This window comes from Pelodiscus sinensis, chromosome 14 (assembly GCF_049634645.1).
Source record: "Pelodiscus sinensis isolate JC-2024 chromosome 14, ASM4963464v1, whole genome shotgun sequence".
NCBI classification, from domain to species: domain Eukaryota; kingdom Metazoa; phylum Chordata; order Testudines; family Trionychidae; genus Pelodiscus; species Pelodiscus sinensis.
The window spans coordinates 17,061,744-17,078,743 of record NC_134724.1 but is presented as its reverse complement, the minus strand read 5'-3'; the positions used below and the strand labels follow the sequence as shown (position 1 = coordinate 17,078,743).

Genomic DNA, 17,000 nt, shown 5'->3' with positions numbered 1-17,000 from the left:
CAAGCCAGCGGCACCCGAGCTGCTCTGCCCCAGGCGTCCCAAAGTCAGCCGCTGCTGAAACTGACCAGCGGCTGACTACAGGAAGCCCGAGGCAGAGTTGCTCTGCCCTGGGCTTCCTGGAATCAGCTGCTGATCAGTTTCAGCAGCAGCTGACTTGGGGACGCCTGGTGTTCTTATCTTGAATCTGTATGTAAGTGGAACTGGTGTCCAGATTCAGTGGCTGTTGAAACTGATCAGTTTCAGCAGCGGCTGATGCCAGTTCCGACTTACATACAAATTCAACTTAAGAACAAACCTACAGTCCCTATCTTGTACGTAACCCGGGGACTGCCTGTATTTTAATGTTTTAATAAACCCTGTACAATTTTATTTTATAGTCGCTGCATGTAATCAAACAGGAATTCTGGGGGAATCACATTTGCATTGTGTCTTTCAGTGAAAGGATCTCAAAGCACTTTACAGACTCCAATTAGACTCCACCTCTTCCCTGTGGCAGGGAAACTAGGGGCTTTCTTCCCCCCCCCCAAGCAGGAAGCTGGTGCTGGCACTCCCATCTTATGGGGAAGGGGGGCACGAAGCTGTAGAGCCAGCACAGGCTCCCTGCTGTGGGGGGAAGGTAGGGAAACGTGAGCTGGAGCAGTGGCCCACCTGCAAGGTGTCCGTGGACCACTAGTGGTCCGCGGACTCCAGTTTCAGAACCACTGACTTATAGCTTGACGAATGCCTTTATGTAAATTCCAGTCTTGGAAAGATCTTCAATTCAAATTGGAATAGTTGCACTAGGCTGACTGTCCTGCTAGTATATAATTAGCTACTGCATGACTGTGCTTGCTTAATGTTTGTGTTCCTGATTAAAGTCATGCTATGTGCATGCTCTGATTCTACAGTAATAGTCATCAGTTCATGTACAAAGGGCAAAGCGTTTTCTCTTTGGAAACATCTGGGGTGTGACAGGAACTAGTTCCTGAGCCAGAGACACATCTTCAGGCTTTTGGCACTAATGTGGTTGCCTGACTGATTGTATTTGTCTTCAGGGGCACAATGTAACTGCACCATGCATTCATCACAGTATACATTTTCCACAGTGTATTTACCCACAGTGTGGAAGGGGAGGAGTATGGTGGAAGAAGGAACAGAGAGAGAGAGAGAGAGCGCGAGCGGAGGAGTGTAAATTACTTTGAAATCAGAATGGAAACATATCACACTTGTTTTGTACTGTTGTAAGTAATGACCTGGCCCTCAAAAACATCTTTTTAAATTCCAGTGTGATTCAGGAGGGTGTTATGCGAGATCTGAAACTTTTACATTATATCATGCACACCATATATGCAATTTCTAATTCACTTCCTACGTTCAGCCCAGTTCAGCCTTTGGTTTATCTAGTAGCCTCTTTTAGATCAAAGAAGCACAAAGGCAATTTCTCCTACATTCTCTAGGTCAGCTGGGGGAATAGGCAGCAATAAGACTGCCTTTCAGCAGAAGCATATAGGAGAACACTTTTGGCATCTCGAACTCCTGTACCCAGGTTAGCTCAGGTTAAAGAACTAAGGCAAGGCATTAAAGGCCTGATCTTGCAAGCCATTAAGCCTCAACTTATTTTCCTTGGTAGGCAGAAAGAAACAACTCTGCCTGAGCTAAAGCTTTTAGCTAGCTTTTTCCTTTGAGTTTTGGACTTGACACTGTCATTCACTTACCTCTCATCTGCCAAGACCCAAAGGTGGGACCAAATGTATGGCAAAAACAAAAATGAGGAATGCAAACACTTTATCTGCTGTGTGGAATAGCATCTCCCTGTCCCATGCACTTTTTTCTGCAGTAATGTTGATCGTCTGAATGTGCTATACAACAAATTTTAAAAAAAGCATAAATGCTTATCAGATCAGCAAAATATACTGAACATTGGTTCTGCTCCAGTGGCAAGAGGGAAATGTTCCATCCATGAGCTATTTCACAAATGCTGTCTCAGAGCTATGTAGCTATAGCTTCAGCAATGCTAATATGATTTATAAATTGAATATGCAAAATCATTTATGTTGATTTCTTTTTCAGTAAACACAGGGAAAAAGATGTTTTCCTGATGTGAACATTAGAGAGAGAGAGTTTATATTTCCAACATTTTCTCGGAGAATAATGCAAGCTTAAACCTGATTTTTTTTAAGTAAAAAAAAAAAGTGCATCTCTTCATAAACTTCACTGCAGTAATTTCCCTTGTAGGTAATTGGGCATTCCAAATACCAAGAGTCCCAAAGAATTGCAGTGTTTCTGAGTATGCAAGATGAAGTCCAGACAGAAGAAATTATTAAGGACATGTTTCAGAGAGGGAAGGAGTGTTTCATTCCGCAATACAAGCCCAAGAGCAATCACATGGACATGGTAAAGTTAACTTCCGCTGAAGAAATTTCTTCACTTCCTTTGACATCTTGGAAAATTCATCAGCCTAGTGATAATGATGTAAGGGAAGAAGCTTTGTCTGTGGGTAAGTGTTTCCTTCTTTCTGATCTTGAATTTTAGGCTATGGCTACACTAGAGAGCTCTCTAGTTTAAAGCGCAACTGCGACAGTGCTTTCATGCAGCAGTGTGGTCTCAGCATCAGTGCTAGGAGAGAGATCTCCCAGCGCTGAAGGTAAACCACTTCCACCAGGGGAGTAGCTAATGTGTTTACATTGGTGGATTACAGCACTGTAACTTATTGTGCTCAGGTTTTGGTGTTCTCACACTCCAGAGTGAGAAAGTTACAGTGCAATAAAGTGGCAGGATAGACAACTCTTAGAATGCACTCCAGTTCCTAAGATCCTAAATTCTGGTAATTGCAGGCAGGAATGTAGGAATTTTTATAGACTCCTGGATCCTACATGCTGTGTGTGGATGAATCCCAGTGTCTTCCCAGAACCTGCAGAACAGCTTTCCATACTGCAAAATAAAAGTCCTTTCTGCTAGAGCTGGGTATATAGTTTTCTGTCATTATTTATCACATTTTAATTTGTTCATTTCAGCCTCAGGATCTTTGGATGTTACAAGATCTAAAAGCAAGTCAGTTTTATAACGAGATTTACCCTGAGTTGCCCAGGTCCTTAACTCAGTTATTTTTTGTTTTTTGAAAAATAAAATGAAAATGTACGTGCTTCATTTAAATCAGTGGTTCCCAAATTTTTCAAGCATACAGACCCCTTTTTAATCTATTAAAATTGTATAGACCCCCCCAACAATATAGCTATTTTCAAACATTCCATTACTTGATAATCATTTGAAATGTATAATAGTTCATGTTATCTAAACAAAGATAGCAGTATTGAGTGATAATACAGGGTGTCTACATTGAAATGTAACAACTTGGAGGTGCCATATATTTTTATTTAATAACATTTTATTGGATCCACCAGTCCATTTTTGCTAGCAGTCCAACTAAACCCTTCCCACCACTCTAATAGCTTTTGAGCAGTTAGAGAGGGGTGGCATATTCACATAACATGATCATTTCAAAAAAGAGAAAAAATGGTAAAAAGTGACCGACTCGTTTATAAGCCGACTCCATAGGACAGTTTCAGCTTGTCAGCTTCAGCGCAGGCTGAGGGATGTGCAGACTGCAGAGCGTGGAGCTTTGTAGCTCCCATGGGCTGCTGTTCACAGCCAATGGGAGCTAAGAGGCTCTGTGCCTGCAAGCAAACAAATGTCCCAGCAGAGTACAGCAGAGTCCGCAGCATTCCCAGGATCACTTCCTAGCCCAGCAGGGCAAACCGTTGGCACGCTTGGATTTTTTATCCATGTGGACATCTGCAGGCGTGGAGCCTGTCAGCTCCCAGTCCCTGACTTTCGCCATTCTGGGTGAAAGGGAGTGGTGGGATGCAGCAGCCAGCACGTCCCTTGGCCCGCACTGCTTCCTCATCTCCTGCTCCCTCCATCCCCTGCCCATCCACAGAGGATACGGCGAGGGGGCTCTAGTGGCCAAAGGCAGCTCCTGTCCCGGCACTCGGCCTTTGGCCGAGCATGGAGCTGTGGGAGAGAAAAAAAGAAAAGAAAAGGAAAGTAAGAATCGGGCCCATTGCGGGACTGGGATGGGGGAGAGGGCTGGAGCATAAACAGCAGCGCAGCTGGCAGCAGGAGGACGGATGGTTGTGAACGGCAAGCCCAGGGTGAGAATTGCCTGGTGGAAAGTCCCAGTTCTGCGATGGGCCCAGTCCTTACTTTTAAACTTTCTGTGGATCACCTACAGTACCATTGTGGACCATCAGGAGTCCACAGACCACAGACTGAGAACTACTGATTTAAATTATTGTTCTGGAGTGGGGCTGAGGAAGAGGGGGTCAGTATGCAGGCTCCTCTGGGGAGAGAGGACTACACTAGCCCGCTGCCACGCTAGTAGCTTGGGGCCACATGAAAAGTGCCTCTTCATGGCTGCAGCAGCTTCAGCATACACAGCTGGGGGATGGGTGCATGACCCATGGGCTGGGGCAGGTTTAGGTTCGTTTACCCCCTGTACTCTCCTGTCAGAGAGGTATGGTGCACACAGTGTACTTTTCCCTGGCTCCCTGAAGAAGAGGAACAGCTAGCAATATCCTTGTATAAATGGGGGGCGGGGGAAGCGTCAATTAAAGGGCACCTGGGTGGGTTGGAGGCTCAGGGCTGAGGTAGTGCCGGATAGGGAGGGAGTATTCCCAGTCAAACCCTTTCTCCTGCCTGGTGATTCTGTCTCTTTTCTATATGGTTTTATGTATCTCCTACGAAAAGGGGAAGAGGAGCTGCAGTCTCCCGCCGCTTTCTAAATGGTACCTGGGAGGTGGGAGGACCAGGGTTGGGGCAGTTTCAGAGAAGGTGGTATGCCCTCATCTAGCCCCTGATGATTTATGAAAAGCAATCCCTTTCTGGGCTAGAGCTGTAAGAGTTTAACTTATTAACCAATAAGATGATGCTTATCAGTTACAGTTAAAGGTTAAACTCTGCATGGGGCAGCTGTGGGGCTGGGGACCAGGCAGTTGGGAGCTCCATGGAGCCAGGAGCCCTTGTAGCCCTGTGGGGCTAAGAGCCAGGAACACTAGCAGACTCACGGAGCTAGGAGTGCCAAGAGCCCTTGCAACTCTGTGGGGCCAGGAGCCAGGCAGCTGGGAGTCCTAGCAGCCCTGTAGAGCTAGGAGCCAGCAGTCCTTTAGGCTGGGAGCTGGCAGTCCCAGGAGTGGTTAAGCTGTATATTTTTTATTGATTACATGGTTAATATTTTTATTCATGTTTACATCCCTATTCTGGGCACATCCTGTTTTCCTGGCACAACCAAGCCCTTGCCTTGCTTTAAGTTACGATAAGAGGAATTTATATACTGACTTTGGTGATCCTAGCTCTTACCATTTAGGAGAAGTTCTTGAACAGACAGACTCAAATATATAGTAGATATAAAAATTCTAGTTTCTGGAAAACTAATTTTATTGTCATTTGACCTCCAAATCAAACACCACCACATCCATCTCTTCAATACAATGCTCTCCAACTGCCTACAAATTATATATCAAACTTTCTTAGACTTTGTTCACATTTCTTGTTTGCTTTCTGCAAATATTCCCTTGACTGTCATCGCTGGCAGAAATATTTAAGAAAATTCATGGAAAGCAAATGCTAAATTCATATGGGAAACATGATTCTGAGAGTTTCTCACCTCTATAGAGATTTACCAGGTTACCAGATTGCACACATTGGGTGAAGTCACCAACAGATCCTGTAAATTGGATACTGCAGCAATTCAAACCAATTCATTTTAACTCTTTCTCAGAAGCATTAGTTGTCTTTCATTGGAATTCTCTTTAGTGATTTAGTGTAATCAGAATTAGCACCAGTATTAAGTCTCCATCTATCAGCATTTTCATGTTTTGTTTCAGTCAATTGATTTGTTAATTTCTTCTCTTTTGTCCATCTTTCTCATTGCAGAATTCTCAATATTCACATGTTGTTACCATATTATTATTATGTATTGTGCTGAATTTATTATATTTTGATACATTTGCAGGAATATCAAGCTGCTTTTGTTACCCCTCATATCCATTGTAATTATGCACATGTGAATCATTTATCTCCATGATGCTATCAAATACTATAGTGCTGCATTGTATTTACACTGTTATGAGTAGATAACATGGTGTTATAATAGCAAAGTTCCCATTGCTTGCATAGATTGCTATTTAATTTCCAGGAATTATCCTGCAGGTACATACATAAGTTATGTCACCACTGACTATATTCATTTATATAGGACAAAACAGAAAGCGCAGATCAAAATTATCCATAAAACTTCTTTTCTTGTCACAAGTCTGAATTTTGAGGAGCAAGGCATGCTATCTATTCTATACATCGTGTTGTTGAACCTTGGGTAAGAATTATAGGTACTAACAGATAGAGACACTCCCTTTAATTATAGTCCTTCCTGCATTAGATCAGGATTGTCCATTTCCATCTTGGCAGTGCCCAGCATTACATGCATTATTGATGTAAAAACAGATCAAAACAATTTCTCTAAAGTAAATCTTTCATCTTCTCTATCATGTAAAAATGACACAGGTCATTTGTCATTTAAAATATTGCTTTTTATTGGCCTTTCTAGATACTAAGCAATAAAACAAGCAAATGTGCAACAGTGGCAAAGTCAAAGTTCACCCCCCTGTGAGTTTGCTTTATGATGCAGTCTTTAATTACATGATAACTTACTGTTTTTAACATAGAACTCATGTGTAATTCAGTACACAAAATGGACCTGCTCTGGGGATGCATTAGGGTCGAGTAGAGCTTCTTACGCCAGTTAGGATGATCCCATAGAAAGGAAAATGGATACTTTCAATTTACAATTGCAGCAACCCACTGCTAAGTGCTTTGAAATTGTTATTGAGGGAGCATTTCAGAGTTTGCCATTGGGAACTACCTTGCAGAAATATTTTTAGCTGCAAATATTCTGTTTTAGCCACCTTTGAAGTCCTACTATGTATTTGTTTCACTCACTGCACCCGGGTCCTTGGTAGCTACAGTCCGTTCAGAATTCTTAACAGCTTAAAAATATAAAGAGCCTTTAGGGTTGGGACACATGGATTGGCAATATGTTTGTGCGAGGATTACATGAAACATATAACTACAAAAGAAAGATGGCATTTTGAAAAAGATGAGAGGCTGACTTTTTAAAACAGTGCACCAGGAATAAGAGTTTGCAAATATGAGGCATATAAAGGAGTATAATAATGGAAAACAATATAAGAGAAAAATGCTATAACTGAAAGCAAAGTAAATGTCTTATATGTCACTTCAGACATAATAGTTGTTCAATAGCTATATATGAAAATATGGTAGCTTATAAAACTGTGTTTAGCATTCTGAAATAAAACATATTGCACACAACAGTACTCTGGGGATTACTGAGACAGATTGAAAGAAGATATGTTCTGAATATCGGATGAATGAAACGTACATATATTGGAAGCAATGATATTAAATGATGTTGCTACAAAGTAGGGAAACAGAGAATGCTCCAAACAAGATTTTAAAGTGATTGAGAGTGTGAGTATATGCTCTTCTTTTTAGGGAAACTTGATTAAAACTTACAGTACAATATACACCGAGAGAGAGATTATAATTTAAAATCTCTTTAGAATGGCCATACAAAGAAAAGCTGAGACCATGGCATGAAACCAAATTGAAAATTGAAGCTGAGCTTTTAATGTAATTTATTTTTTAATTAAATGATTTAAAGTTTGGAATGAACTTCTAGTTGAAGACAATGAGCCATAGTATTTGGATGCATAGGAAGAATCAATTCAGTTCTAGTGAGTCATTAACATTCTAGTGATGAGTCCTCTGATGAAGAGATGATTCTTATTCTCTTGTAACATAGGAATTGCCATTCTAGATCAGGCCAGTATTGCATCTTGTTCAGTATCCTGTTTCTGACAATGGTTAAGGTCAGGTACCTCAGTGAAAGGTGCAAGAAACCCCTGTGTATTTAGTTATGTAATAATGTGTCCATAGGGGAAATTTCTTCCTTAATCCTGCATCAGTGAGCACTTGATTTATGCCACAAAATATAACGTGCATCATCATTATTATAAGACTCTAATCCATTTCAGAATTGTACTAAGCTTTTAGCCTTACTATAACATGGTGGCAGTGAGTTCCATGGGTTAATTATATGTAAGGTAAAATATGTTTGCTTTTATCCGTTTTAAATTTGCCACCTTTAAATTTCATCAGTTGGCCTGTATCCTTGTATTATGGGAAGATAACTATTACCACTTGATTTACCTTCTCTAGAAAATTGTTTTTTTAAAGCTCTGTTATATTACCTTATATTTGTTTCCTCACTAAAGTAAATCAACCCAATCTTTACAGTCTCCTTTCATAATAGTCTTTTCTGGGCCTTTGATATTTCTTCAGACTGGTCTCTGAATCCTTTCTATTTATTATCTTCTTTTAATGAGAGGGCAATTAGAATAGAATCCAGTTTCTGAGGCAAAGGTGTATGTAATGGCAGTATTATATTTTCAATATTATTTTCTTACTAATTCTTTATATCCTGGGTACATGTCACCTCAGAACAGGATGCAGAGATAAAAATTTTTGATACCTCAGATGACTGTTTCTTGGAGCAGCTGGTTCTGGAATCCACAAGGGGAGAGTTAATTCTTGAATTAGTCCTAAGTAGAGCACAGGATCTGGTTCAAGAGGTAAATATAACTGGACTGCTTGGAAATCGTGACCACAGTGTAATAAAATTTAACATTCCTGTGGTGGAAAAAATTACCTCAGCAGCTCAACATTGTGGCATTTAATTTCACAAAGGGGAACTACACAAAAATGAGGAGATTAGTTAAACAGAAATTAAAAGGTACAGTGACAAAAGTAAAATCCCTGCAAACTGCATGGAAACTTTTAAAAGACACCATAATAGAGGCCCAACTTAAATGCATACCCCAAATTAAAAAAACACAGTAAGAGAACAAAAAAAGTTCCACCCTGGCTTAACAACCAAGTAAAAGAAGCAGTAATAGATAAAAAGGCATTGTTTAAAAAGCGGAAGTTAAATCCCAGTGAGGAAAATAGAAAGAAACATAAACTCTGTCAAATTAAGTATAAAAATATAATAAAAAAAACAAAACAAAACAAAACAAAAAGGCGTTTGAAGAACAGCTAGCCAAAAAATAAAAAAGTAATAGCAAAATGTTTTTAAGTACATCAGAAGCAGGAAGCCTGCTAAACAACCAGTGGGGGACCTGGACAATCGAGATGCTAACGGAGCACTCATAGATGATAAGATCATTGTGGAGAAACTAAATGAGTTCTTTGCTTAGGTCTTCATTGCAGAGGATGTTAGGGAGATACCCAAACCTGAGCCATTCTTTTTAGGTGATAAATCTGAGGAATTGTCCCAGATTGAGGTGTCATTAGTGGAGGTTTGGAATAAATTAATAAACTTCACAGTAACAAGTCACCAAGACCATATAGCATTCACCCAAGAGTTCTGAAAAAACTCAAATGTGAAATTGCAAAACTATTAACTGAGGTTTATAACCTATTCTTTATATAGAGCTTCTGCATCTAATGACTGGAAGACAGCAAATATGACACTAATATTTAAAAAGGGCTCTAGAGTTGATCCTGGCAATTACAGACCAGTAAGTCTAACATCAGTACTGGGCAAATTAGTTGAAACTATAATAAAGAATAAAATTGTCAGATGAATATAATTTGTTGGGGAAAAGTCAACATGGTTTCTGTAAAGGGAAATCATGTCTTACTAATCTACTAGAGTTCTTTGAGGGGGTCAACAAACGTGGACAAGGAGGATCCAGTAGATATAGTGTTCTTAGATTTCCAGAAAGCCTTTGACAAGGTTCTTCACCAAAAGCTCTTAAGTAAAGTGAGTTGTCATGGGTCTTCTCATGGATTGATAACTGGTTAAAGACAGAAAACAAAGGGTAGGAATGAACGGCAAGTTTTCAAAATGGAGAGAGGTAACTAGTGGTGTCCTCCAAAGGTCCATACTGGGACCAAACCTATTCAGCCTATTTATAAATGATGTGGAGAAAGGGGTAACAGTGAGGTGGCAAAATTTGCAGATGATACTAAACTGCTCAAGATAGTTAAGACCAAAGCAAATTGTGAGGAGCTTTTAAAAGAGCTCACAAAACTAAGTGATTGGGCAACAAAATGGCAAATGAAATTTAATGTTGGTAAATGTAAAGTAATGACATTGGAAAAAAACCCACAACTATACATACAATTGGATGGGGACTAATTTGGCTACAACTACTTGAGAGAGAGAGAGAGAGAGAGAGAGAGAGAGAGAGCTTGGAATCATTGTGGATAGTTCTCTGAAAACATCTACTCAGTGTGTAGCAGCAGTCTAAAAAGCAAATAGAATGTTAGGAATCATTAAAAAAGGGATAGAGAATAAGACAGAGAACATCTTATTGCCTCTGTATAAAATCATCAGGGCTCTCCAAATGGTGGCGAGCCTGCTTGCCAGCCGTGCAACCCCGCCAGCTTAAAATCTACTCGCCATGGGCGAGTAGATTGAATCATTTGTCGAGCCCTGAAAATCATGGTACACTCACATTTTGAATACTGCGTACAGATGTGCTCAGTCGCCTCGTCTCAAAAAAGATATATTGGCATTTGAAAAGGTTCAGAAAAGGGGAAAAAACCAAAACAAAACGATGAGGGGTTTGGAACAGGTCCCATATGAAAAGAGATTAAAAATACTGGGACATTTCATCTTAAAAAAGAGGAGACTAAGGGGGGATATGATAGAGGTCTATAAAATCATGACTGGTGTGGAAAGAGTGAATAAAGCAAAGTTATTTACTTATTCCCATAACGTAAGAACGAGGGGTCACTAAATGAAATTAATAGGTAGCAGGTTTAAAACAAAGGAAAGAATGTTTTTCTTTATGCAGCATACAGTAAGCCCATGGAACTCCTTGCCAGAGGATGTTGTGAAGACCAGGACTTTAACAAGGTTCAAGAAAGAACTAGAAAAAATTTATAGAAGTTAGGTCCATTAGTCGGTATTAGCCAGGATGAGTAAGAATGGTGTCCCTAGCCTTTGTCAAAGGCTGGGAATGGATGACAGGAGAGGGATTGCTTGATGATTCCCTGTTCCATTCACTGCCTCTGGGACATCTGGCATTGGCCACTGTCAGAAGACCGAATATTGGGTCAGATGGATCTTTGGTCTGACCCAGTATTGCCCTTCTTTTATTCTTATGTTCTGATGTTTGATTTGACTGCTGCTGCCCATTGAGCAGTCCACATTGGTGCTGAGGCTTTTTTCCTGATTTTTTACATGCTCCCCTCCCAATATACTCTCTGGCTACGTCTACATTGGCATGATTTTCCAGAAATACTTTTAACGGAAAAGTTTTCCGTTAAAAGCATTTTCGGAAAAGCGCATCTAGATTGGCAGGACACTTTTCTGGAAAAGCACTTTTTACGGAAAAGCGTCTGTGGCCAATCTAGACGCGCTTTTCCGCAAAAAAGCCCCAATCATCATTTTCGCGATCGGGGCTTTTTTGCGGAAAACACTACTGTGCTGTCTACACTGGCCCTTTTCTGGAACAGTTTTCCGGAAAAAGACTTTTGCCCGAACGGGAGCAGCATAGTTTTTCCGGAAAAGCACTGATGATTTTACATTAGATCGTCAGTGCTTTTCCGGAAATTCAGGCGGCCAGTGTAGACAGCTGGTAAGTTTTTCCGGAAAAGCGGCTGATTATCCAGAATAACTTGCCAGTGTAGACACAGCCTCTAGGTCCATAAAATGCACCACAGAGGACTGTACTCTATTTCTTATAAGGTATGTCCACCTTAGGAATGTTACATTTCCATTAATTAGCTAATTGAGTAGTTGATGGAATTTCCATAGGTACTCCATTAGTTGATAAGGCGAGAGCTCGCTATCCCACTGTGCCTCTGCCTTTGAAATGTACGGGGACTGCTTTGGTCTCCGCTTGAGCTGTTTTCCCTGCTGCGCCTTTGCCTCCCCTTCCCCCCCGGGGGGAACCAGTTTTTAAGCCGGCTCCTTCCAGCAAAAAGCTCCTGCTCCCTCCCCTTCGGTTCCTCTGCTACAGAGGCACGGGGGAGGGGGAGAAGCGACTAATCGAGTAATTACTTGACTCCCCAATAAGCCTAGGCTCATCAAGTAGTTGACTAGTCACTTAGGCTGTGTCTACACTACATGCCTCTGTCGGCAGAGGCATGTAGATTTGGGTTGTAGGCAAAGGTAAATGAAGCCGCGATTTAAATGATCGCGGCTTCATTTACATTTACATGGCTGCCGCGCTGAGCCGACAAACAGCTGATCAGCTGTTTGTCGGCTCGCCGCTAGTCTGGACGTTCCCCTTGTCGACATCAAAGCCCTTTGTCGGCAGCCCCGTTATTCCTCATGGAATGAGGTTTACCGGGGCTGCTGACAAAGGGCTTTGATGTCGACAGGGGGAACGTCCAGACTAGCAGCGAGCCGACAAACAGCTGATCAGCTGTTTGTCGGCTCAGCGCAGCAGCCATGTAAATGTAAATGAAGCCGCGATCATTTAAATCGCGGCTTCATTTACCTTTGCTGAATAAACAAATCTACATGCCTCTGTCGACAGAGGCATGTAGTGTAGACGTACCCTTACATCCCTATTCTACATTGGAGCTGAGAGTAAGCTTCCCAGTCAGCGTAGACAGATGTGCACTAGCTTGGCTCGAGCTTTCCTAAGTCTGGAATAGCACTTGTAGCCAAACAGTACAGATTTGAGGCCTAGCCATGACAAAAGCCATGTCCCAATTGGCCTTTATTTTCCATCCGATGCCTGAGTAGTGGGAACTTCCACCCGTTCCCATATGACATTGTGTCAACTGCGCTCTGATTGACTGGCTCTTGGATTGAGGACATGAGTGTTGTATAGAATTTTCTGCTCTAATGGTATGTCTACACTTACTGGAGTTCCGCACTGCTTACTGGAGGTTGATCTAGCAGATCTAGTGAAGACCCACTAAATCACAAATGATACTCCTGTCAACTCCAGTACTCCACAGGAACAAGAAGCATAAGGTAAGTTAACAAGAGAGTTCTTCCCGTCAACCCAGCATGATGTAGACACCTCAATAAATTAGATCAACTCCAGCTATGTTGTTCATGTAGCTGGAATTGCATAACTTAGGTCAACTTAGCCTCATAATGTAGAGTAGGCCTTAATGTTGCCTTCTACACTAGCTTCTAGCAGCTGCCTGAGTAGTGGTAGTCAGCTCCCACTCCTCTGGACTTTTATGCACACTTTTAGTTATACCCCTTGCACTTCATGTGTTCAGAAACACATAAGATTCTAAAGTCCCTTTTCACTCACCACTGCTACTGTCTTTCTTTGGAATGTAATAAATAAAAACACCTATTGTACAAAAGCAAGTGGATTTCATTGGCATCATTCTGTAATATTTCAACTTCTTTCTCTGAACTCCTTTTGTGAAATCTGTAAAACATGAACAAAATATGGCTTGATTCTAACAACACATCAAGCATGTTGTTGAAGTTCCAAAAGCCTTTGGAATATTGAACCTATTAACTTTTATAAAGATCATTAACTTTTTAAAAGGTTATTGTTCCTTTTAATCACACTTAAATGGTGTATCAGTAGTCTCCTTGCATAAAATGTCCTTGTTAGTTAATCTCTCTCAGCAAAACAACTGAAAAGACTGGTTCTTCTGTAATTAATTGAAGTGTAAAAGAAAGTGGAAATAGCATAGTAAAAGGTTGTAAATTCACTGCAAGTGGCTCTGAAGTGTTTTGTCTCTGAGGGCTACTTTTATTACAGTGTGAAAAATAACTCTTATTTTCTTGGTACTGTTTCCTATATACAGAAGTATTTCTAAAGCAAATAACAGGGTAGCATTTGTTCTGGATTATGGCCTGAGACCTATATGAGGACTGTAAGGGTGTGTCTAGACTACATGGCTCCATCAACGGAGCCATGTAAAGTAGTTTACTCGACATAGTCAATAATCCCCACTTCATTAAAATAAAAATGGCCGCCACGCTGGGCCGACAATCAGCTGATCCGGCACAGCGTGGCAGTCTAGACACGGATCGGTGAAACGAGGTTTACCGGAGCGGTTGACAAAGGCTTCCCTTGTCGACCGATCCGCATCTAGACTTCCGCGCTGTGCTGGATCAGCTGATTGTCGGCACAGTGTGGCTGCCATTTTTATTTTAATGAAGCGGTGATTATTTAAATCCCCGCTTCATTGACTATGTCGGGTAAACTACTTTACATGGCTCCGTCGACAGAGCCATGTAGTCTAGACACACCCTAAGAGAAAAATTTGAACATGCAAGTATTACTTCCTACCTCCATGAGGCTAATTTAAACAGAGATTTTATCTTCATTGCTTTTATTCTTATGGATTATTTTTGCTCATTACTTTTGGAGTAATTGTAGAGGTTGCACTGGGGCCCTCTCTTTGTCCACAGAGTAGAGTTGATATGGGCAATAGGAGTAGATACATTTCCACACTGCCCAGGAGTGTGCCTCATCCTGGACATGGACCATCTCCAGTGAGAGATCTCCCCCATTTGGCACATTTTATCCTTGTTCTCTACTGAGATGACTAACGGTGGACCAGTTTGTGATCCAGTTAACTCACAGCACCTCCTCATCAGCTACACTGGGAAGCTCCTTGGAGCCAGGAGAAGGAGGTGTCAGAGTACAGGATGGTTCTCTTGTTGCCTTATAATGTAAGTAAGGCTATAACTCAGTGTGAGCATCACAGTCTGGCTCAACAATTCCAGCTTGTGCTGACTGTAATTATTTTGAGTATTTATGATGTGAGGACTGGACCCATCAAGCCAGCACGTTCATGCTTGGAAGTGATGCAACAATTTCCCTTTACCAGCAGGTGTCAGGATTCTACAAATTGAGTAGTGTGCGCTAGTGTCATTTTTGCTACCTCCTATAATTAAAATCTCATTTAGGCACTGCAGTCACACACAGGGGAGAGCAAATGTTCCAGCCTAACGTCTAAAAAAAAATGAGCAGGGAGTGGAAGCTGAGGTGTGGTTATTTTTATTAAGCTGATTGCCTGCACAAGGTTTGTGTGTAAGAAATAGAGTGTCAGAAAACAGCCAGTCTCAGAGTCATTGTGGTGATAAAACATGTCTGACATGGATGGCAGTGATGCAGTCATTTGCTGAATACATGCACAATAAACTCTGCCATATAAACATTCCTAACCGTTCTATCCTGTGAACAAACTCTTTATGGGAGTTATGTTTATGCATCAAAGGGGAAATGAATGGCTTACCTCTGAATGGTTTATATTTTACAGACAACTTAGTTGCACCAGCAGTGGAGTAAAGAAAGGAACACTGCATAAGCTGTTATAGTTTACAATTTGGTGATTTTTTTTAATGTCATACAGGCAGTCCCCGGGTTACATACAAGATAGGGACTGTAGGTTTGTTCTTAAGTTGAATTTGTATGTAAGTCGGAACTGGTACATATTATAGGGGAAACTCTAGCCAAACATTTCTCCAGAGCTCAGTTTTATTCTCCCACACCTCACTTCCCTCAGTCCTTTATTCTCAAGCTGAGGTGTCTGCTGAGAAAAGCCGCTCCTTGTCTCCCTGGTCTGCTGGAGGGGGGGCGCTAGCTTCCCGTCTCCCTGGTCTGCTGGGGGGAAGCAACTAGTGCGGGGTTGGCTCACTCCGTTTGTAAGTAGGGATCTGATGTAAGTCGGATCCATGTAACCCGGGGACTGCCTGTACTTCAATTTAGTCATTTTTATTGATTTTAAAGTATACAGATAATGATAGAGAGAAGCAGAATGGTGAACATATATGGTGCTCATATCCACACAAGTGGAGATATATAAATAAGCATTCAGGTAAACAGTTACCTCAATTAAAATGTCATGTTCACTGATGGCTTTTCCACACATATAGCACTGCAGTGGTTCAGCGGCAGTGCTTAGTGAAAACACTACCTATGCCAACAGAAGAGCTTCTCCCAGTCACAAATGACTTCTCCTTCTCATGGGTGGAAGAGGAAACCCTTCCATTGACATCGCGCTGTTCATACCAGGAGTTCGGCAGGTATAGCTGTGTTGCTCAGAGGTGTGGATTTTTCACATCTCTGAGTGCTATGTAGTTATACAGACCTAAGTCTTTAATGTAGACCAAGCCAAGGATCCTTAGATTTTTATGCTGTTTTACAAGTGTCAGGTCCATCCTGGCATGAATACTTCAAATGTCAGAGCGGTTGCAAATTTCTTTGAAGCAAAAGCTTTGTGACTTGCATTTGCTGATCTAACAAATGTATCAAGATGTGGCAAAGTTGCTCTTGCACAGATTTGTCCTCTTTCCTTTGGCTCCTCTGTATTTTACCAGCTTAGCTTTGCTTTGTGACCCAGGTGCAACCCATTAAAGCCTGAAAGCTTTCGCTACCTGTGTTTTCCCAGGCATGTTTTTCTATCCTCCTTGCTCAGGAATAAGGATTATGGGAGCAAATAACTCACTTATCAAAAAGGAAATATTAAGGCAGATAACCAGAGCATTTCTAAGCAACAATTTCTTTTACTTTGGACTTGCAAAACCAAAAAATATTCTAAGTGGCAAATGAGGAGTGTGACTTATGTGCTTTGCTTATGTGATAAACTTTATGAACATATTTTTAAAAAACCACCACAATTAAATTGCATTTGTTCGAGCAAATTTGGAAAAGGGGCTTTAAATCAGAGAGGACATACAGTTTAAATTGGAAGTCTTGTGATGGTTTCAGTTTGATCCCTAACATTGTTTCTTTCATATTGTGATACCAGCTACAGTTTTGGCACAAGTCTTACAGTTATGCCACCAAAGACCCTGATTGCCAATAAGTTTATTGGTGGACCTACTAGGAATGTCTGTGCATTACAGATATATGCTATACCTGGTCCCAGCCAGTGCCGGAAACTTCTCCAATTCTTTGGCACTTAAATTTATAAGAATGTATTTTTTAAAAATGGAA

At 41.1% G+C, this 17,000-nt stretch overlaps 1 protein-coding gene across 2 annotated transcripts in view; it reads left to right on the top strand.

Annotated features, from left to right (window-relative positions):
* Window positions 1-17,000, top strand: part of MTHFS (methenyltetrahydrofolate synthetase) — a 147,551-nt gene that overhangs the window by 3,614 nt on the left and 126,937 nt on the right. For both annotated transcript variants that reach the window (XM_075897098.1, XM_014581626.3), the window contains exon 2: window positions 2,215-2,476. In XM_075897098.1, the coding sequence (XP_075753213.1) occupies window positions 2,215-2,476 (262 nt within the window). The remainder of the gene's footprint in view (window positions 1-2,214; window positions 2,477-17,000) is intronic.